The 22,411-nt window shown below is 45.0% G+C and overlaps 1 protein-coding gene across 7 annotated transcripts in view; it reads left to right on the top strand.

Annotated features, from left to right (window-relative positions):
• LOC110486409 (DENN domain-containing protein 4B) overlaps positions 1–22,411 on the top strand; it is a 44,828-nt gene that overhangs the window by 15,095 nt on the left and 7,322 nt on the right. For 2 of the 7 annotated variants that reach the window (XM_090195915.1, XM_021558018.3), the window contains exons 2-21: positions 4,468–4,785; positions 5,293–5,545; positions 5,665–5,734; positions 5,947–6,116; positions 12,496–12,737; positions 12,884–12,950; positions 13,683–13,741; positions 13,927–14,071; positions 14,197–14,372; positions 14,497–14,597; positions 14,872–15,087; positions 15,240–15,385; positions 15,590–15,723; positions 15,921–16,035; positions 16,535–16,870; positions 16,986–17,130; positions 17,273–17,425; positions 21,015–21,252; positions 21,369–21,651; positions 21,801–22,081. In XM_090195915.1, coding sequence (XP_090052041.1) covers positions 4,487–4,785; positions 5,293–5,545; positions 5,665–5,734; positions 5,947–6,116; positions 12,496–12,737; positions 12,884–12,950; positions 13,683–13,741; positions 13,927–14,071; positions 14,197–14,372; positions 14,497–14,597; positions 14,872–15,087; positions 15,240–15,385; positions 15,590–15,723; positions 15,921–16,035; positions 16,535–16,870; positions 16,986–17,130; positions 17,273–17,425; positions 21,015–21,252; positions 21,369–21,651; positions 21,801–22,081 — 3,629 coding nt within the window. In that variant the 5' untranslated portion in view covers positions 4,468–4,486. Of the gene's footprint in view, positions 1–4,467; positions 4,786–5,292; positions 5,546–5,664; positions 5,735–5,946; positions 6,117–12,495; positions 12,738–12,883; positions 12,951–13,682; positions 13,742–13,926; positions 14,072–14,196; positions 14,373–14,496; positions 14,598–14,871; positions 15,088–15,239; positions 15,386–15,586; positions 15,724–15,920; positions 16,036–16,534; positions 16,871–16,985; positions 17,131–17,272; positions 17,426–21,014; positions 21,253–21,368; positions 21,652–21,800; positions 22,082–22,411 lie in introns of all 7 variants that reach the window. The other 5 variants (XM_021558025.3, XM_021558001.3, XM_090195910.1 and 2 more) reach the window with 3 other exon arrangements.

The following is a 22,411-nucleotide window of genomic DNA, read 5'->3' as shown; positions in this document are numbered from 1 at the left end:
TCATAACAATCGGTAATCGGCATTTCTGGACACCGATTATGGCCGATTACATTGCACTCCACAAGGAGACTCCGTGGCAGGCTGACCACCTGTTATACGAGTGCAGCAAGGAGCAATAGTCCTAATAATAACTACAACCTAAAACTTCTTACCTAGGAATATTGAAGACTCATGTTAAAAGGAACCACCAGCTTTCATATGTTCTGAGCAAGGAACTTCAACATTAGCTTTTTAACATGGCACATATTGCACTTTTACTTTCTTCTCCAACACTTTGGTTTTGCATTATTTAAACCAAATTGAACATGTTTCATTATTTTTTAGACTAAATATATTTTATTGATGTATTATATTAAGTTAAAATAAGTGTTCATTCAGTATTGTTGTAATTGTCATTATTACAAATATATATATATATATATATATATATATACAGTGCCTTGCGAAAGTATTCGGCCCCCTTGAACTTTGCGACCTTTTGCCACATTTCTGGCTTCAAACATAAAGATATAAAACTGTATTTTTTTGTGAAGAATCAACAACAAGTGGGACACAATCATGAAGTGGAACGACATTTATTGGATATTTCAAACTTTTTTAACAAATCAAAAACTGAAAAATTGGGCGTGCAAAATTATTCAGCCCCTTTACTTTCAGTGCAGCAAACTCTCTCCAGAAGTTCAGTGAGGATCTCTGAATGATCCAATGTTGACCTAAATGACTAATGATGATAAATACAATCCACCTGTGTGTAATCAAGTCTCTGTATAAATGCACCTGCACTGTGATAGTCTCAGAGGTCCGTTAAAAGCGCAGAGAGCATCATGAAGAACAAGGAACACACCAGGCAGGTCCGAGATACTGTTGTGAAGAAGTTTAAAGCCGGATTTGGATACAAAAAGATTTCCCAAGCTTTAAACATCCCAAGGAGCACTGTGCAAGCGATAATATTGAAATGGAAGGAGTATCAGACCACTGCAAATCTACCAAGACCTGGCTGTCCCTCTAAACTTTCAGCTCATACAAGGAGAAGACTGATCAGAGATGCAGCCAAGAGGCCCATGATCACTCTGGATGAACTGCAGAGATCTACAGCTGAGGTGGGAGACTCTGTCCATAGGACAACAATCAGTCGTATATTGCACAAATCTGGCCTTTATGGAAGAGTGGCAAGAAGAAAGCCATTTCTTAAAGATATCCATAAAAAGTGTAGTTTAAAGTTTGCCACAAGCCACCTGGGAGACACACCAAACATGTGGAAGAAGGTGCTCTGGTCAGATGAAACCAAAATTGAACTTTTTGGCAACAATGCAAAACGTTATGTTTGGCGTAAAAGCAACACAGCTGAACACACCATCCCCACTGTCAAACATGGTGGTGGCAGCATCATGGTTTGGGCCTGCTTTTCTTCAGCAGGGACAGGGAAGATGGTTAAAATTGATGGGAAGATGGATGGAGCCAAATACAGGACCATTCTGGAAGAGAACCTGATGGAGTCTGCAAAAGACCTGAGACTGGGACGGAGATTTGTCTTCCAACAAGACAATGATCCAAAACATAAAGCAAAATCTACAATGGAATGGTTCAAAAATAAACATATCCAGGTGTTAGAATGGCCAAGTCAAAGTCCAGACCTGAATCCAATCGAGAATCTGTGGAAAGAACTGAAAACTGCTGTTCACAAATGCTCTCCATCCAACCTCACTGAGCTCGAGCTGTTTTGCAAGGAGGAATGGGAAAAAATGTCATGTCAATGTCAATGTCTCTCGATGTGCAAAACTGATAGAGACATACCCCAAGCGACTTACAGCTGTAATTGCAGCAAAAGGTGGCGCTACAAAGTATTAACTTAAGGGGGCTGAATAATTTTGCACGCCCAATTTTTCAGTTTTTGATTTGTTAAAAAAGTTTGAAATATCCAATAAATGTCGTTCCACTTCATGATTGTGTCCCACTTGTTGTTGATTTTTCACAAAAAAATACAGTTTTATATCTTTATGTTTGAAGCCTGAAATGTGGCAAAAGGTCGCAAAGTTCAAGGGGGCCGAATACTTTCGCAAGGCACTGTATATATATATATATATATATATATATATATATATATATATATATATATATATATATATATATTTTTTTTTTAATGGCTGATTTAATCGGCACCAGCTTTTTTTGTCCTCCAGTAATCGGTATCGGCGTAGAAAAATCATAATCGGTCGACCTCTACTAGTGATGCACCAATATGACATTTTTGGCCGATTACCAATATCCAATATTTTTCTTACAAAAAAAACGATATCGATAACCGATATAAAAATGTTTAGCAGCCTTTTAAGCATTCTAGTACAGTTAAATAGTTAACACACACACACACACATGGATGCAGCTGTTTAAGGCACTGCATCTCAGTGCAAAAGGCGTCACTACAGTCCCTGGGTCGAATCTAGTCTGTATATACACAATTTGGCCGGGGTAGGCTGTCATTGTAAATAATACTTTGTTCTTAACTGACTTGCCTAGTTAAATAAAGGTTACACACACACACTGACCAAAAAGTTATTTTGGTGGCATGTACGTATGTCCCCATTACCAGTAAAACATAATCGAAACCTATTTATTTCACTTACTTGCTGTGCTATTTCGTTGTTCAGTTGCTTCATTCTCAACCAGGATTTCTATGGAACGCGTTTGGGTCTTTGCGTGTAAAAAAATATAAGATTTAACGTGTCAAATAGGTTTGTTGACCAATGCAGACCTTAATATGACTGCACGTCACATAATAATTTAACATACATTTTTTACGTAGTTATTACACTATCATTTCATATGTCACAACGATTCATCGATACGTATGCAATGATGCTGGTAAAGTTGTCTCGCTCACCTACAGTGCTGGTCATAAAGAAAAGCTAGCTAGCTCATGGATGCAAACAATGTTCTTCCCCTAAATTGTAGCAAAACAATATATGTTTCAGTAGCAATAGTTAGCTAGCTAACTATATAGCTAGGTGTCATCATCTAAAATAACCCTAATATATAAGACAGTTCTTATTTGATTAATGGTGGTCGGACAATAGTGGACTTTGCGGCTAGCCTTCAAAATAAAAGTATGGCATAATTCTACTATGTATTCATTTGTATCACTGTCAATGACATACTTTTATTTTGAAGGCAAACTGCAAATTCCACTTGTGCCTAATCCTTACTATGGCTAGCTTCACAACACATACACCGGTCTGGTCGAGCCTCACTAGCCAGATACAGCTAGCTGGCTGCTTATAACGTTATCTTTGGACAACAGGTTTAAGTAGCTGGCTAGCTATTTATTTTAATGAACTGAAGCTAAATTTCAATTGGCTAACAACAAGTGGCAACCTAGCTAATACTTACTCACAAGGATTCCTAAATCATTGCTAAGAATAATGAAAATGACTTCAGTTTCCTGCACTGTCCTGTCTTCCTAGCAGTGACTTATCGACTCATCCACTCTGTGAGGAAGGCCTATCCATCCTGTCTAAATGTTCTCTAGACAGTAATGCTCCCTCTGAAATGATTGGAGAAGGAATCCACATTATTTGTTTCTAATGATTCGCTGAATCGCTTTTAGTTTTTTGATTAACTTTTAAATAGATTTGACATGTTTGGTTTGGTTAACCTTACTAGCGATGTTGGCTAGCTAGCTTTGAATGCCCCAACACTACAGAAGTAAATAGGACTGCATTAGCAGAGATGGCTTGCAGTAGTGAAGATTGTCCACTACTCTGACAGTCACAAAATGTATGGTGAGCCTGTGCGCCAATGGCAGGATTGGCATCTATAAAGGGTTAGGGTAGGTATAGACTTATCTACGAAGCCCAAAGCACAGAGAGGAAGTTGGGAATGGAGAGGTGCGCTCTGTGCTGCTGAGGCTACGGACCTCGGCTGACCATCCGAAGTGCAAGCCTGATCCCATCCACGACTTCTTAACTTTCTTGATTTGCCAACTGTATCACATTTATTGTTTTGTTTTCTTGTTGTATTTCCTAATGCATATGAAATCCAACTTTTAGTTGCCATGTATACTGAAATAAACTAACTCAACTAATGGGTGGGGAGAGGATGAGTGGTAATTGGTTGGATCTCCCATCTCAGCAGAATTTAGCAGCTTATTGTTGATCCTCAGACTACCTCTCAGACGGGTCATAACTGTATGAAATGCGAATAACTCAAGGCCTTTGAGTCAAAAATAAATATTTGTGTGTGTGTGGGACTGTGGAAACCACATGCAGTGATATTGTTATTGTTATCAACCCAATATTGTCAGTCTGAATAATAAGGTTTTGTTTCTATAAGACTGTCGGAAGGAAGAAATCCATTCATCATCAACTGCTCAGCCAGATGTATGTTTACATAAGCAAGATCGCACAATCTCAATTTGGTTCCCTCTACTTCTCGCTCTCTTTTTCTCCCCCTCTCCCTCCTTCTCCACAGCAGTTGGCAGACAGGCGGCATGACGGAGGAGAAATGCCCCCAGCTAGTGGACTACTTTGTGGTGGCAGGGCTGGCTCCGGGGGGCTTGGCCCCACTGGACGAAGAGGGCCAGCAGAGAGGGGGCCGGGTGGTGGAGCCGGTCATAGACCTGGCGGTAATCGCCCGGGGCTTGGGGGAGGAGGTGCCTGAGGGCTTCACCTGCATCGAGAAGACCCAGGGGGGCCACCCGGCCGAGCTGAGCACCGGACTCATCAACAACCCCCACATGTACCTGTGTTACCGCCGTGGGCATGACAAGCCACCCATCCTCGACCTCGGGTGAGACACTCCAGCAGTGATGAAAAAAATGATAATTCTATTCTAATGTGTGCTGGAGTCAGACATTAGCCACAGCATCAATTTAAAGCTATGCATGGTTCTTGGAGTTCACATACTGGAGTTCACATTCTGTAGCTAATGCTTTGAGCTTGCATTATGCAATTATCGACAAACTGCATGCTGTAACCATGTACGTGTGACCACAAAGGTTTTATTGTATGCTATTGCTATGTAGCCCTGAACCGCCATATTCATTAAATTAAGCATGTCTGGCCAAGCCATGCATGACTGCAAAATGTAATTGTATACATACCCATAGATTCTTTAATGGAAAGAGCTATGCACGTCACATGATACATTAATTCTGGACAAAGTGCGAGATGTCTTCTAAACATGAAAAGAAAAGCTTTCCTTGAATAAGTGATAGAAATTGGTTTCTGTTAACTGTATAACTAGTGACATTGACTGACTCATTGTCCTGACTCTGCCCCCTCCCCCGGTCCCCAGGGTGCTGTACGAGGGCAAAGAGGTGGTGAAGCAGGGCTGGTATGTGATCGAGACCACCCCCTACAGCCGCTCAGCCAGCCTGAGCTCCGGGGGGCCCGCCACCCACCGCACCTTCCTGACTTACCGCCGGGCCCCAGAGTCCCAGGCCCTCCACACCCTGGGGGTCACAGACATCTCCCTCCTGCTGCCCAGTAAGGGGGAGGTGGCCCCCCACACCTTCTGCCGGGTGGAGAAGAACCTCAACACTGGCATAGTGGGTTTGAAACCCTCTGTTTTTCTACTGTTTTTAAAATTTATTTTTTAACTTAATTCTTTATCTTTCTCGCTCCATCCCTCTCTCTCTCACTGTGCTTTGTTGTTTTGGCTCCACAGTGGGGTCCAGCCTTATACCTGTGCTACAAGAGAGCTGTAGCCAAAGCCAATGCCCTAGTCTATGAAGCAGGTGAGTGTAGACTGTTCCATTATGACGGTATCACAGCACTCATTCTGCTGCGTCGCGATATGTGACATTGTAAACAGAGGCCTATTGATCTACTTCTCACAATTAAATACATTTAGAAGTAGAAAGATCTACCAAAAATGAAAGTCTCTCTGTAGTCACTAATCAAAATGGTACTTTTATTAACCGTCTGTCTCTGTGTGTGTGTTTCCCAGGTCTGATCAGTCGGTATCCTGAAGCGGACGTGGAGTCGTTCCCCCTGCCAGAGTCTGTGCCTATGTTCTGTCTGCCCATGGGTGTGACGGTGGAGAGCTGGCCCATCAACACCAAGTACCAGCTCCCTGTCTTCTCTACCTTCGTCCTCACTAGCGCCTGTGGTGACAAGGTGTGTCCGCCTACCTGCCTTCTTCTCACACACACTCTCCAACACTCTTAACACTGCGCAGTGGCTGAGCTATTTAGTTCATTGGGTTATGTGTTAAGCTGTATAGGAATTTTCTCTAGATAATATCAGGTGAATGTATAATCTATTGTAGCTCGTTGCAAGTCACCGGTTCAGTCAATTTCAACAAATGACAATAACTTAAGATGTTATTATTTGTCAGACATTGAAATACTTCACTCCATCCATGATGCCTGCAGTAACAGTGACAATCATAATGGTAATAGTAAAGTTTCCTAATTCATATTAAATCCAGACAACAAGCAAAAATAATTATAATAAAAGCCCAGTTTATTCCAAAATATAAATCATAATCATCCTATTAGGATGTTCCCAGGATGAACCTGACCCCTTTCTTCAACTGTTTCCAGAACCTCCTCAGACCTATTTCAAGCCAAATCACCCCTGTACTCTTTCCCTGCACCATCATCTCCATCACCAGCCTCTTCCCCTTTCCTTTCTCTGTTCCCTATCCTTTCTTTTCTGCTCTTTCCTCTCAGCCTTGCTCTCAAGCCGTGTTTTCTTATCCACTGCCTTGTCCTGTCACCTGGGGGACCTGCCCATTATTTTTCTGAGATAGATAACAAGTATTGTTTAACTGCAATAACAACAGAATACTAGTATAGCTACTAATTCTTGTTTAGTTGTACTACTGCTACTACTGGATTCGTTCTAAAATGGTTACGTTGAAGAGATGATAGTTTACTAAACAGAAGGATAGTACAGTAGAAACAACATTATAGTGCTGAAAGAAACTCAGCAAAAAAAGAAACGTCCTCTCACTGTCAACTGTATTTACTTTCAGAAAACTTAACATGTAAATATTTGTATGAACATAAGATTCAACAACTGAGACATGAACTGAACAAGTTCCACAGACATGTGACTAACAGAAATGGAATAATGTGTCCCTGAACAAAGGGGTGGTCAAAATCAAAAGTTAGTCAGTATCTGGTGTGGCCACCAGCTGCATTAAGTACTGCAGTGCATCTCCTCCTCATGGACTGCACCAGATTTGCCCGTTCTTGCTGTGAGATGTTACCCCACTCTTCCACCTAGGCACCTGCAAAGGAATGGCCCTAGCCCTCACCCTCCGATCCAACAGGTCCCAGACGTGCTCAATGGGATTGAGATCCGGGCTCTTCACTGGCCATGGCAGAACACTGACATTCCTGTCTTGCAGGAAATCACGCACAGAATGAGCAGTATGGCTGGTGGCGTTGTCATGCTGTAGGGTCATGTCAGGATGAGCCTGCAGGAAGGGTACCACTTGAGTGAGGAGGATGTCTTCCCTGTAACGCACAGCGTTGAGATTGCCTGCAATGACAACAAGCTCAGTCCAATGATGCTGTGACACACCGCCCCAGACCATGACGGACCCTCCACCTCCAAATCGATCCCACTCCAGAGTACAGGCCTCCGTGTAACGCTCATTCCTTCAACGATAAATACGAATCCGACCATCACCCCTGGTGAGACAAAACCGCAACTCGTCAGTGAAGAGCACTTTTTGCCAGTCCTGTCTGGGCCAGTGACAGTGGGTTTGTGCCCATAGGTGACGTTGTTGCCGGTGATGTCTGGTGAGGACCTGCTTTACAACAGGCCTTCAAGCCCTCAGTCCAACCTCTCTCAGCTTATTGCGGACAGTCTGAGCACTGATGGAGGGTTTGTGCGTTCCTGGTGTAACTCTGGAAGTTGTTATTGCCATCCTGTACTTGTCCTGCAGGTGTGATGTTCGGCTGTATCGATCCTGTGCAGGTGTTGTTACACGTGGTCTGCCATTGCGAGGTCGATCAGCTGTCCGTCCTGTCTCCCTGTAGCGCTGTCTTAGGCATCTCACAGTATGGACATTGCAATTTATTGCCCTGGCCACATCTGCAGTCCTCATGCCTCCTTGCAGCATACTTAAGGCACATTCACGCAGATGAGCAGGGACCCTGGGCGTCTTTCTTTGGTGTTTTTCAGAGTCAGTAGAAAGGCCTCTTTAGTGTCCTAAGTTTTCATAACTGTGACCTTAATTGCCTACCGTCTGTAAGCTGTTAGTGTCTTAACGACCGTTCCACAGGTGTATGTTCATTAATTGTTTAAGGTTCATTGAACATGCATGGGAAACAGTGTTTAAACCCTTTACAATGAAGTTCTGTGAAGTTATTTGGGTTTTTACAAATTATTTTTGAAGACAGGATCCTGAAAAAGGGACATTTATTTTTTTGCTGAGTTTAGTCACTAAAGTTCACCTTTGATTGACCACCCTTTGTTATTCTGTCTTTCTCTGGACAAATCCTGGACTCGCCAAGCCATGCCCTCCATCTTGGCTAGGTATCTACCCTCTACTTCCAGTTTTCTGTCTCCATAGGATCTCCCTCTTTCTGATCTCTCTCCTCTTGTCCTCTAACCACTCCCTCTCTCTCTTGAACATTCTGTCACATTTCTGTTAAAAAAGGCTTAGGTCCTGTTTTTTCCTCATGTGATCTCCCTCTGCCTTCTGAGGGTGCTCTACTGTTTGGGAGTCAGTGCAGGTTCCACTGTTTGGGAATCGGTGGGCGTCAGTGCAGGTTCCACTGTTTGGGAGTCAGTAGGCGTCAGTGCAGGTTCCACTGTTTGGGAGTCAGTAGGCGTCAGTACAGGTTCCACTGTTTGGGAGTCAGTAGGCGTCAGTGCAGGTTCCACTGTTTGGGAATCGGTGGGCGTCAGTACAGGTTCCACTGTTTGGGAGTCAGTAGGCGTCAGTGCAGGTTCCACTGTTTGGGAATCGGTGGGCGTCAGTACAGGTTCCACTGTTTGGGAGTCAGTAGGCGTCAGTGCAGGTTTCACTGTTTGGGAGTCAGTAGGCGTCAGTGCAGGTTCCACTGTTTGGGAGTCAGTAGGCGTCAGTACAGGTTCCACTGTTTGGGAGTCAGTAGGCGTCAGTACAGGTTCCACTGTTTGGGAGTCAGTAGGCGTCAGTGCAGGTTCCACTGTTTGGGAATCGGTGGGCGTCAGTACAGGTTCCACTGTTTGGGAGTCAGTAGGCGTCAGTGCAGGTTCCACTGTTTGGGAGTCAGTAGGCGTCAGTGCAGGTTTCACTGTTTGGGAGTCAGTAGGCGTCAGTACAGGTTCCACTGTTTGGGAGTCAGTAGGCGTCAGTGCAGGTTCCACTGTTTGGGAATCGGTGGGCGTCAGTACAGGTTCCACTGTTTGGGAGTCAGTAGGCGTCAGTGCAGGTTTCACTGTTTGGGAGTCAGTAGGCGTCAGTACAGGTTCCACTGTTTGGGAGTCAGTAGGCGTCAGTGCAGGTTCCACTGTTTGGGAGTCAGTAGGCGTCAGTGCAGGTTTCACTGTTTGGGAGTCAGTAGGCGTCAGTGCAGGTTCCACTGTTTGGGAGTCAGTAGGCGTCAGTGCAGGTTCCACTGTTTGGGAGTCTGTGCCATCTCTCTCCTTTGCATGGATCTGTTAAGACAAAATGAAACTAATATAAGCCTATATGGAAATTTAACCGAGACCGCTTTCACATCTGCCTTCACTTAAAACAGAGCAGAAAAGCGAATCAGAAAATGCCCGTGTTTACTGAAGTTGGGCAGTGGTGTCTGGTCCTGGAATGACCTCTCTGATGGCAGACAATTTTCTTGTCGTCCTGAAAAAAGAAAAGGTTTCCATATAATCATGCAAACAAGACCGTTACATTGATCAAGAATGGTTAGCATATGGCAATAGGCTGTAGTGTTTTGGCAATATTTGATTTTAATTGTTTTTTAAATTCACAGTTATTGGCCTTGGGCGTTATCGATTCATTACATTCCCCTCTGCCTTCTGTGGGTGTTCCACTGTTTGGGTCACAGAGTCAGTGCAAATGGAACAACACTTAGCCTATATGGAGAGTATAGACAAGACCACTCTCACATTTGTCTTCACTTGAAACAGATCTGAAAAAATGGAAATGCCAGTGCCATAATGAATGTATGGGCTGGTTTACCAAAGATGGGCAGTGATGTCTGGTCCTGGATCTGCCTCTTTCATGGCAGACAGTTTTCTCGTCTTCCTGGAAAAAAAAGGTTTCAATTATCATTATGACAAGAACATGACATGGATCAAGAATGATTTGCGTATGGCATGCGATGAAGAATTTGAGATTAGGGTAGCATGTTTTTAAAGGTTTTTAAAACTTTTTAAAACTCAGTTATTGGCATTCTTTGAGGGATAGATGACACACTCCGTCCGCAAGTCATAACGTCCCTCTCTGCATTCTGAGAGTAGTCCACTTTTTGGGACACAGAGTCAGTGCCATCTCTCTCTTTTGTATGGATCTGTTAAGACAATGAAATAACTGTTTATTTTATTTATTGTTTACTGTAGATTGAAAGTTGAGGCGGAACCAGGTGTAAAAAATTATTAAAAAAAAAAATTATAACTTTTCAGAAAATGTCAGTCTTCTTCCATACTGTATTAACCAATGAGAATAAGGGCTGGTTTGTCCAAATTGGGCAGTGGCGTCTGATCCTGGATCTGCGCTTCTCACGTAGACAGATTTCTCATCCTCCTGAAAATAGAATGTTTTATTACCATGAACATGACAGGAATCAGGAATTCCTTGTTAATGTCATCAGAATTATTTGTTAATGGCATCAGATTAAGAAATCTAACATTAGGCTATCGTGTTAAAACAACATTTTCATATGATTTTTTTTTAAACTTACAGATCTTCCCCTTCTTCGAGGGACACACTCACTACGTCCATGATTCATTATGTCCTTTTCTGCCTTCTGAGGGTGTTTCACTGTTTGGGTCACAGAGTCAGTGCCTTCTCTCCTTTGTATGGACAAAATTAAACAACTCTCAGCCAAGACCACTCTCAAATTTGCTTTCATTTGAAACATAACTGAAAAAGTTTATTACAGAACCTCTGTGTTACTAATAAGTACAGTCTTATGTATTGGCTGGTTTACCAATGTAGGGCAGTGGCATCTAGCCCTGGATCGACCTCTCGCACGGCTGACAATTTTCTCTTCATCAGAAACTGCAGTTCTTCGGGACATGGACACACTTAGTTCTCAATTAATTGATTTGTTGAACAGAGGGTCCTATGAATGTGAAAAATCAGCTTGAAAAAATCTGCAGAAATAGCAAGGTTGTCTCTTCAAATGATTTTTCATAAACTGACGATTTTGGAATATGATGTTCCATTAATTTTGTTTGATATAGTAATCATCACTATGGTAACTCAGAACTCATCTGATTATGATTAGGGAATAGCGTCATGAGTGATGACATCACAATCACAAGGTATATCTCACTGATCATCCCCAAAGCCAACACCTCATTTGGCTGCCTTTCCTTCCAGTTCTCTGCTGCCAGTGCCTGGAACGAATTGCAAAAATCGATGAAGTTGGATACTTTTATTTCCCTCACCAACTTTAAACATCTGAGCAGCTAACCGATCACTGCAGCTGTACATAGTCCATCTGTAAATAGCCCACCCAATCTACCTACCTCATCCCCTTACTGTTTTTATTTTATTTACTTTTCTGCTCTTTTGCACACCAGTATCTCTACTTGCACATCATCATCTGCTAAATTCTAATTATTCGCTACTATGGCCTATTTATTGCCTACCTCCTCATGCCTTTTGAACACACTGTATATAGACTTTCTTTTCTCTACTGTGTTATTGACCTGTTTGTGTTATTGGCTTGTTTATTGTTTACTCCATGTGTAACTCTGTTGTTGTCTGTGTCACACTGCTATGCTTTATCTTGGCCAGGTTGCAGTTGCAAATGAGAATTTGTTCTCAAGTAGCCTACCTGGTTAAATAAAGGTGAAATACATTTTTTTTAAATTACACCCCAGTGAGGAGTATGTTGCTAATTCTATGATTGCGACAACAAAAACTAATTCTAGATGGGCTGAAGTATTTCTAATTCTACAAAATGCCATGACCTACAGTGGCTGACAAGGTTCACAAATACACACTCACAAAGAAATGCATATCAAGTGTGATATATGAACATTGACAAGTTCTAATGTTGATAAATACCAACTATCTGTTGATTGAGTTGTGCGTAGTTATTTACCAATGCAGCTTTTCAATATCATGCTTGTCTACTTAAATGACAAGTTTTAAATTGGCCCACTATATAGACTTTGTCTGCGACAGCAGCAAGAAGCTATAAAAACAACAACAAAAACACTGAGATGCAAATGACTCCAGTATGAACTCGCTCACAGTTTAATAAAAAAAAATCTATCTAGCATTTGCTAAATGCTAACTGTTCACACAGTTCATAGCATCTAGCGTTAGCTGAATCCTTAGTTTTTAACATTCCCGTTTCTCCTCTTCTCGTCCCAGGTTTACGGTGCTGCCATCCAGTTCTATGAGGCGTTCCCACGGGAGTGCCTCTCGGAGCGGCAGAGCGTCCGTCTTGGCCTGGTGAGCGTGGTGGACCGGCGGCCTATCACCAACCGCACCCTGCAAGTGAAGAAGAGCGTGTGTGTTCTCTCCCACTGGCCCTTCTTCACCGTCTTCCAGAAGTTCCTCACCTTTGTCTACCGATACTCCATCTCCGGACCCCACGTGCTACCCCTCGAGAAGTCAGTGGCCCTTCATGGCAAATATCAGCAATGTGTCTTTATGAACCTAAACTGGCTGATCTAGTGGCTAACAAACCGTAGGCCTATTGGCTATTGATTCATGTTATGGTTGGTTGATTTATTAACAGGAACTCTGCTCTCTCCAGGCACATCTCCAGCTTCATGCACAACGTCCCATTCCCTTCCCCTCAGCGGCCTCGCATCCTAGTGCAGGTAGGGACACCTGTCTTTAACTCAATTAACTCAATTCACATTATCTTTATTCCTTATTAACACATCAAAGCACTTGAAAGAATCAGAAAGGTGGAATGGAAAACCTTGCTATGCATTGGTTTAGCTCCGGGCTACACAGAAGGCAGCATTAAAACTGCTAATTCAAGTAAGGCATGACTGTGATTATTAGTTGAGTCAGGTGTTTTAGTGCTAGTTTAGAACAAAAGCTTGCTTGCTCTGTGTGTGCTTGTATATGCCTGTGTGTGTGTTACAAGCGGAAACTCCGCTTGAGTTCTATTTGAACTTGACACCAGTAGCATTGTGGTGTTTCTCACTAAAGATTTGACTTCCTCCCCCACAGGAAATGGGTGTTGAATTAATTGAATATTTCACTGGTTAGTGTGTGCAGATGGACAGGGTAAAAATAACACCCAATCAAAACAATCTATATTTTACTGTGGATTTAAAATAATTTCACATCACTGAATGATCCTTCCGGCACTAGAAAGTAGAGACAGTTGTTTAAGTTGTTTGGGGTTTTCTCAAACACAAATCGAGTCAAATGAGGCTTTTCAAACTTGATTCCTTATGGCTTGTTTCAAATCAACATATATCAATTTGGTGAATGGTGGTCTATGAAATTGAAGCATGGCTGAACTTTCTTTCTTAGACCTGTAGATTATTGTCCACCATGTTGGTTTGTTAATGAAAAATGTGTGTGTGTCATTTCAGCTCTCCCCCTATGACAACCTTCTCCTCTGTCAGCCTGTCTCCTCCCCCTTACTGCTCAGGTCAGTACAGTAAATCTGCATTAGGTCGAGTCGCAATAAACTGTAGTGGAATGCGTTATTTTGCGCTAGGAGCTATCACTCCAACAATGGCTTAGTTTCCCCTGAGGAATTTCTAGTATCATATTGAAGTGAATCAATGAAAACAATAATGAATTGATAAATAGGCTGTTCTTTTCTGTCTGTAGTGGTGCTAGCTTTGTGAAGCTGCTGCAGAACCTGGGCCCTGAGAACGCCTGTGTCCTGCTGCTGGCCGTGCTGACGGAGCACAAACTACTGCTACACTCCCTCCGCCCCGACGTCCTCACCTCCGTCAGCGAGGCCCTGGTGTCTGTGAGTTACACACACACGCCAAACCTACACCAACGTATGCAATCACACACACACCGCCACACACACAAAGACATATAGGTACACACACACTCATTCCAATCAAAGAATGCACTCTATCCCTCCAGATGACGTTCCCTCTGCGTTGGCACTGCCCGTACATCCCCCTGTGCCCGCTGCGGCTGGCAGACGTACTGTGTGCCCCCATGCCCTTCATCGTGGGCGTCCACTCCAGCTACTTTGACCTCTATGACCCCCCTACTGACGTGGTGTGTGTTGACCTGGACACCAACACCATCTTTCAGTGAGTACACTGACCTTGAAGGACCTGGACCAGGATGCAACTGATAGAAGAGGAAGCAACAAAACCAAACATACGCACGTTTGAAAGGATGAAATCCATAGTTTTGTTTTCTCTTCTCCTGCAGAGCAGAGGACAAGAAGCCATTGTCATGGCGATCGCTACCAAGGAAGCAAGGCAAGATGCTGGTGAATACCCTCACCAACTTGATGAAGACTCTGGAGAAAAGTGGGTGATGGCTGGAGACTCCATGCATTCTCTTCTCATCTCCCTTCTGTCAATCATTTTACATCATCTAGTCTACTTATTCTGAAGCCCATCTAGGGACCGATGCTGGAATATGAGTAAAAGCTGAAACATATTGGTGCAATACATCTGACTCTTGATAATTCAATGTGCCAATCCTTTTTGTCTTCATAATTTTATCTTTGTGCCTTTCTCCACCACTATCCCCATTTCCCTCACTTTTCCTCTCCCCCCTCCCCACATTCCCCTCCATCAGTCTACACCACTGGCCAAGAGGAGGCCACCCTGGAGTTCCTGCTGACGGACTATGACCTGATCTACGGGCGTCAGAAACAGCTGGAGCTGGAGATCCAGGAGGCCTTCCTGCGTTTCATGAGCTGCTTGCTGAAGGGCTACCGTGCCTTCCTGCTGCCCATCACCCAGGCCCCCTCAGACAGGACCACCGACTGCAGCTCCCTCTTCAACCTGCAGGGTCAGTGGGACTCATAACTCACAAAAAAATGTACACAAGTGTACACAAATATTATAGAACTTTCTAGCTGAGTACGTGTGTGTGGGTGTTTTACAGCACCTACGAAGCTAGTGTTTTAATGTGTGAAGTTAACCACTCCCTGGCTCTTGCAGGCTTCCTGAAGTCTCGTGAACGCACCCACCAGAAGTTCTACACCCAACTGACCAGGACCCAGATGTTCACTCAGTTCATCGAGGAGTGCTCATTCGTCAGTGACCGCCACGCCTGTCTGGAGTTCTTCGACGAGTGTGTCCAGAAGGTCAAAATCACATCTTCGTGTTTTACAGGATGTTTAGTGATGCACCATATCTTATGGAAGCCTTTAGTGTGTTGATTCTAATACTGAAACCGGATGAGCCTTTTTGTATTTGCGCAGCTAATGGAAATGTGTGTGATCCATTCCTGCCCTCTATGTTGTCAATGTTTGTGTCTACCTGTGTATGTATGTGGTGTGTGTAAGCAGTCGGATGTGGAGAAGCCTGAGGAGGTGCGTCTGATAGACCTGGACGAGGCCCACAGTGGGGAGCACACGGTCTTCATCATGCCCCCAGAGGAACCCCAGGAGCCAGACGGTTCAGAGTGCCCCACTCACTACAGGTAACACAGGCGCTACATATAGCAGGGTATGTGTTCACTAAGCTTCTCAGAGTAGGGCTGGGACTAGGATCAGTTTAGTCTTTTAAATGATAAAGAATAAGAGGGTTGATCTGATTCTAGATGAGCACAAATAAGGGCCCCGGCACTTTATATTGTCTGATGCTGTGACCAGTGATGGCGTGTTTGTCTGTTTACAGCTATGACACGTTCCCTGTGCTCTGCATGGATCTGTTTGACCAGCCTCAGGACCAGCTACGTGTCCCTACCAAGGGGAGTGCCCCCAGCAGCCCTGCCCCGCGACGGACTAAACAGGTACAGAACTCAACCGCCGCACCAGAGCCCCAATGCAACCCAACTGAAAGCCAACACAACCCCAGTGGATCCACTTTATCAAAACCACTAGGAACTATACAATAATAAGAGGCTGACTCACGCTGTTTCATTTCAATCTTTATTATTTTATTAAGAGCATTACCCTGCCAGCATATCAAAATGTATTAGTATCAATCAACTTGATCTGTTCAAGACTCCCCAGTTAGCTTTATGATAACCCAGTTTTCCACAGCTAAAGAGGGAACATACTTCACTGTTTTTCTGTGCCATTTGAATTTAATGAACATTCATATTTCATCCTTCATTCAATATTTAAAAGCAGAAGCACAGTGACGGCTGTGTATTTTGGGTGAATACCCCAAGCACCCTTCAGCGTTGTTAAGTTTGCCTTCTAGGACACATAGGAACCACATTATTACAGCTTTTGTAAATCTAGATTGGATGACCTAACTCCTCTGTATCCCTCTCTCTCCTTTAGGAGATTAAGCTGGCACAGAAGCGGGCACAGATATACTCGGCAGTGCCCGACATGTGGTCCAAATGCCTGCTGGGCCACTGCTATGGGCTGTGGTTCATATACCTGCCCACCTTTGTGCGGGCGGAGAGTGCCAAGGTGCGTGCCTTGCAAACAGCATACGAGGTGCTCAAGCACATGGAGACCAGGAAGGTGGTACTACCGGATGAGGTGTGTTACAGGATCCTGATGCAGCTGTGTGGGCAGTACGGGCAGCCTGTGCTTGCTGTTAGGGTACTTCTGGAGATGAAGAAAGCTGGGATCACACCCAACACCATCACCTATGCATACTACAACAAGGTGAGACATTATTTACTTCAATTAAAAGTTGAACCCCGTCTGTGATCTCATCTGTAAGTGTTTGTATTTTTTTTCTCCATATTGACTCACCTCTGGCTCGGCCCGCTCTCCTCAGGCAGTGCTGGAGAGCAAGTGGCCCTCTACCAATCAAGGTGGCCGTCTACGCTGGGCCAAGTTGCGTAACGTTCTGATGGCCGTGGCGCAGTTCAGACAGCCAGTCAGACAATGGCAGAAAAGTGGTTCAGTAGGCTCGCGGACAGGTCAGGACATTATTTATTTATATTTTACTATTGTTTGTAACAAAAAAATGTAATTGGTTTTAGTGGCCTTTTTTAATGGTTTAAAAAAAAAACATTATATATGTAAAAACAGAGGTGAAACATGTTTTGTCTTTTTAAAAAGATACAATGGACAGTAACCAACGATCCCGCCCACAATCTAACCTGATTCGTCAGTCCAGCTGGAGCGGCCTGAGTGAAAGCTCCAGCCACGAATCGCTGACGGGGTCTATGGTGAAGAGCAACAGCTTGAACAGCATGAGAGGCTCAACAGACAGTGAGTGATGGATATCTATTATATAGAAATAGCACTGTCATTGGAATGTTATACACTGCTCAAAAAAATAAAGGGAACACTTAAACAACACAATGTAACTCCAAGTCAATCACACTTCTGTGAAATCAAACTGTCCACTTAGGAAGCAACACTGACTGACAATACATTTCACATGCTGTTGTGCAAATGGAATAGACAACAGGTGGAACTTTATAGGCATTTAGCAAGACACCCCCAATAAAGGAGTGGTTCTGCAGGTGGTGACCAGACCACTTCTTAGTTCCTATGCTGCCTGGCTGATGTTTTGGTCACTTTTGAATGCTGGCGGTGCTTTCACTCTAGTGGTAGCATGAGACGGAGTCTACAACCCACACAAGTGGCTTAGGTAGTGCAGCTCATCCAGGATGGCACATCAATGCGAGCTGTGGCAAGAAGGTTTGATGTCTGTCAGCGTAGTGTCCAGAGCATGGAGGCGCTACCAGGAGACAGGCCAGTACATCAGGAGACGTGGAGGAGGCCGTAGGAGGGCAACAACCCAGCAGCAGGACCGCTACCTCCGCCTTTGTGCAAGGAGGAGCACTGAGAGAGCCCTGCAAAATGACCTCCAGCAGGCCACAAATGTGCATGTGTCTGCTCAAACGGTCAGAAACAGACTCCATGAGGGTGGTATGAGGGTCCTACGTCCACAGGTGGGGGTTTTGCTTACAGCCTAACACCGTGCAGGACGTTTGGCATTTGCCAGAGAACACCAAGATTGGCAAATTCGCCACTGGCGCCCTGTGCTCTTCACAGATGAAAGCAGGTTCACACTGAGCACGTGACAGACGTGACAGAGTCTGGAGACGCTGTGGAGAACGTTCTGCTGCCTGCAACATCCTCCAGCATGACCGGTTTGGCGGTGGGTCAGTCATGGTGTAGGGTGGCATTTCTTTGGGGGGGCGCACAGCCCTCCATGTGCTCGCCAGAGGTAGCCTGACTACCATTAGGTACCGAGATGAGATCCTCAGACCCCTTGTGAGACCATATGCTGGTGCGGTTGGCCCTGGGTTCCTCCTAATGCAAGGCAATGCTAGACCTCATGTGGCTGGAGTGTGTCAGCAGTTCCTGCAAGAGGAAGGCATTGATGCTATGGACTGGCCCGCCCGTTCCCCAGACCTGAATCCAATTGAGCATATCTGGGACATCATGTCTCGCTCCATCCACCAACGCCACGTTGCACCACAGACTGTCCAGGAGTTGGCGGATGCTTTAGTCCAGGTCTGGGAGGAGATCCCTCAGGAGACCATCTGCCACCTCATCAGGAGCATGCCCAGGCGTTGTAGGGAGGTCATACAGGCACGTGGAGGCCACACACACTACTGAGCCACATGTTGACTTGTTTTAAGGACATTACATCAAAGTTGGATCAGCCTGTAGTGTGGTTTTCCACTTTAATTTTGAGTGTGACTCCAAATCCAGACCTCCATGGGTTGATAAATTTGATTTCCATTGATCATTTTTGTGTGATTTTGTTGTCAGCACATTCAAATATGTAAAGAAAAAAGTATTTAATAAGAATATTTCATTCATTCAGATCTAGGATGTGTTATTTTAGTGTTCCCTTTATTTTTTTGAGCAGTGTATAATGGCATTGAGGAGTATACCAACTCAGTCACCAGCTTCATCAACGTCATCCCCACAGTGACCATATGTACATATCCCAGCCAGAAGCCATGGATTACAGGCAACATCTGCGCCGAGTTAAATGCAGCCTTTTTCAAGAAGCAGGACACTAATCCGGATGCTTATAAGAAATCCCCCTATGCCCTCAGACGAACCATCAAACAGGCAAAGCAACAATACAGGACAAAGATTGAATCCTTCTACACCAGCTCTGACACTCGTTGGATATGGCAGGGCTGGCAAACTATTACAAACTACAAAGGGAAACCCAGCCGCGAGCTGCCCAGTGACGCGAGCCTACCAAATGGGCTAAATGCCTTTCATGCTTGCTTCAAAGCAAAAAACACTGGAGCATGCATGAGAGCACCAGCTTTTCCGGACGACTGTGTGATAACACTCTCCGTAGCCAATGTGAGCAAGACCTTTAAACGGGTCAACATTCACAAGGCCTTTGGGCCATATGGATTACCAGGACGTGTACTCAAAGCATGCACGGACCAACTGGCAAGTGTCTTGATTTACATTTTCAACCTCTCCATGACCAAGTCTGTTTCAAGCAGACCACCATAGTCCCTGTTCCCAAGAACACGAAGTTAACCTGCCTAAATGACTTCCGCCCCGTAGCACTGACGTCGGTAGCCATGAAGTACTTTGAAAGGCTGGTCATGGCTTACATCAACACCATCATCCTGGAAACCTTAGACCCACTCAAATTTGCATACTGACCCATCCGATCCACAGACAATGCAATCTCAGTTGCACTCCACACTGCCATTTCCCACCTGGACAAAAGGAACACATGTGAGAATGCTGTTCATTGACTACAGCTCAGCGTTCAACACCATAGTTCCCATAAAGCTCATCACTAAGCTAAGGACCCGGGGACTAAACACCTTCCTCTGCACCTGGATACTGGACTTCCTGACAGGCCGCCCCCAGGTGGTAAGGGTAGGCAACAACACATCTGCCACGCTGATCCTCAACACGGGGGCCGCTCAGGGGTGCATGCTTAGTCCCCTCCTGTACTCCCCGTTAACCCACAACTGCATGGCCAAGCACAAATCCAAAACCATCATTAAGTTTGCTGATGACGCAACAGTGGTAGGCCTGATCACCAACAGCGATGAAACGGCCTATAGGGAGAATGTGAGAGACATGGCAGTGTGTGTGTGAGCAAGACAAAGGAGCTGATCGTGGACTACAGGAAAAGGAGGGCATAACACTCCCCCGTTGACATCGATGGGGCTGTAGTGGAGCAGGTTGAGAGTTTCAAGTTCCTTGGTGTCTACACCACCAACAAACTATCATGGTCGAAACACACCAAGACAGTCGTGAAAAGGGCATGACACCGCCTTTTCCCCCGACGCAAACAGTGTCAGAGGAAGGCCCAAAATATGGTCAGACTCCATTTACCCAAGTCATAGACTGTTCTCTCTGCTACCACATGGCAAGCGGTACCAGAGCGCCAAGTCTAGGTCCAAAAACATCCTTAACAGCTTCTACCCCCAAGCTATAAGACTGCTGAACAATTAATCAAATGGCCACTCTGACTATTTCCATTGACACCCCCACTCCCCCTTCGTTTTTACACTGTCTATTCGCTGTTTATTATCTACGCATAGTCACTTTACCAGGACCTACATGTACAAATTACCTCGACTAACCTGAACCCCCGCACATTGACTCGGTACCGGTACCCCCAATATACAGCCTCGTTATTGTTATTTTGTTACTTTATTTAGTAAATAATTTCTTAACTCTATTTCTTTAACTACATTGTTGGTTAAGGGCTTTCGAGTAAGCATTTCACGGTATTTTGTTGTATTTGGCGCATTGGATTTGGTTTAATGTTTAATGTAACATAACACTCTCATCAAACAGCTGTGTCTGTTTGGGAACCACCCTCCTAACAATTTCCACCCCACAGAGTCTAAGCTCTCAATGAAGGCGGTGCTCCGGAACGCAGGTGCCAATGGCTGCAGCGATCCCGCCTCCCGTAAACCCCCCGTGGGGCCACGAGACACCTCCACCCCTTCTCCCTTTCCCCCTGGTGGTGTCCTGGTGCGCCGCGACCAGGTGTGCCTGTCCACCTTCTACAAAGACTGTGCCGAGATGGCCGACTCTGACCCTGACTCCAGCTGCCAGCCTGGGGAGAGAGATGGCAGGTGAGGGGGTGGAGAAGCTGGGACTGATATGTTCTGGTATGTTTTTGGATTACAGTTTGAATATCGCTTTGATATACTATTAGAGTATATCTCCCATTCCTCTGTTCTCAATGTAGGCCACCTGGGCCTAGAGACACTGTGAGCCGCAAGGCCGTGGACGAGAACTACAACAATGTGTCACCACCGAGTCGGGGCAGCCTGACGGGGAAACTGCAGCAGCTGCTCACGCCTACTCGCCATCGAGTCTCGGGGCGGCGGGCCGCCAGTGTAGACGCCCGGCGCTCGGGGGGAGAAAACGGGCCTGTGAGCCGGGTGTCAGAACAGAGACAGTCCCGAAAAGCCCAGGTGGCTGAGAGCCTACTGAAGGCTAAGGAGAGGCTCTACAATGCTACCTCTGAGGTGAGGGGACAACATGTGGGTTGTAGTGTAACTACACTGTATTGGCCATCTGATTTAGTTTACTGTGGTAAAATGCATTTGTAGATGTAGGGAGAGTTATCAAACCTGTCAAAACGTGCTTAATGTTTCTCCATCCTTTTCCTCTGTAGAGTTCTCTGTCGGTGGGGAGTGACGTTGACCTCCCTGAAACCACCAATTTGGCCTTTCCTCTCCGCAAGTCCTGGGACACCAACCAAGAGGGAGCGGGACTACAGGTGTTGATGTCGAGCTGCTCCTTGTGTCGGAGCTGTAACTCCCTGGTCTATGATGAGGAGATAATGGCCGGGTGGACGTCTGACGACTCCAACCTCAACTCCAGCTGTCCCTTCTGCTCGACCACCTTCGTCCCCCTTCTCAACGCTGAGATCTGTGACCTAGGACCCATCAGCAGGTAGGACTACTCCTCTCATCATAACATCACCCTAACGTTTGTGTGTGTCCCAAATGGCACCCTATTCCCTATATAGTGCACTACTTTTGACCAGGGCCCGTAGAAGTCAAAATCCCTTCATTTTGACTCCTATTCTTATTCAATCTGTCTATTCAGGGCCATGTACAGTCCTCACCATATGTATTTGGAAAGTGAAGCTACAGTTTTACTGTTTAAATGCAAATGGTGAGGACTGTGTCATGTATGGTGAGGACTGTGTCATGTATGGTGAGGACTGTGTCATGTATGGTGAGGACTGTGTCATGTATGGTGAGGATTGTGTCATGTATG

The sequence above is a fragment of the Oncorhynchus mykiss genome, chromosome 2 (assembly GCF_057628025.1).
Source record: "Oncorhynchus mykiss isolate SJ-2025 chromosome 2, ASM5762802v1, whole genome shotgun sequence".
Lineage (NCBI taxonomy): Eukaryota > Metazoa > Chordata > Actinopteri > Salmoniformes > Salmonidae > Oncorhynchus > Oncorhynchus mykiss.
This window is presented reverse-complemented; position numbering and strand designations above follow the sequence as displayed.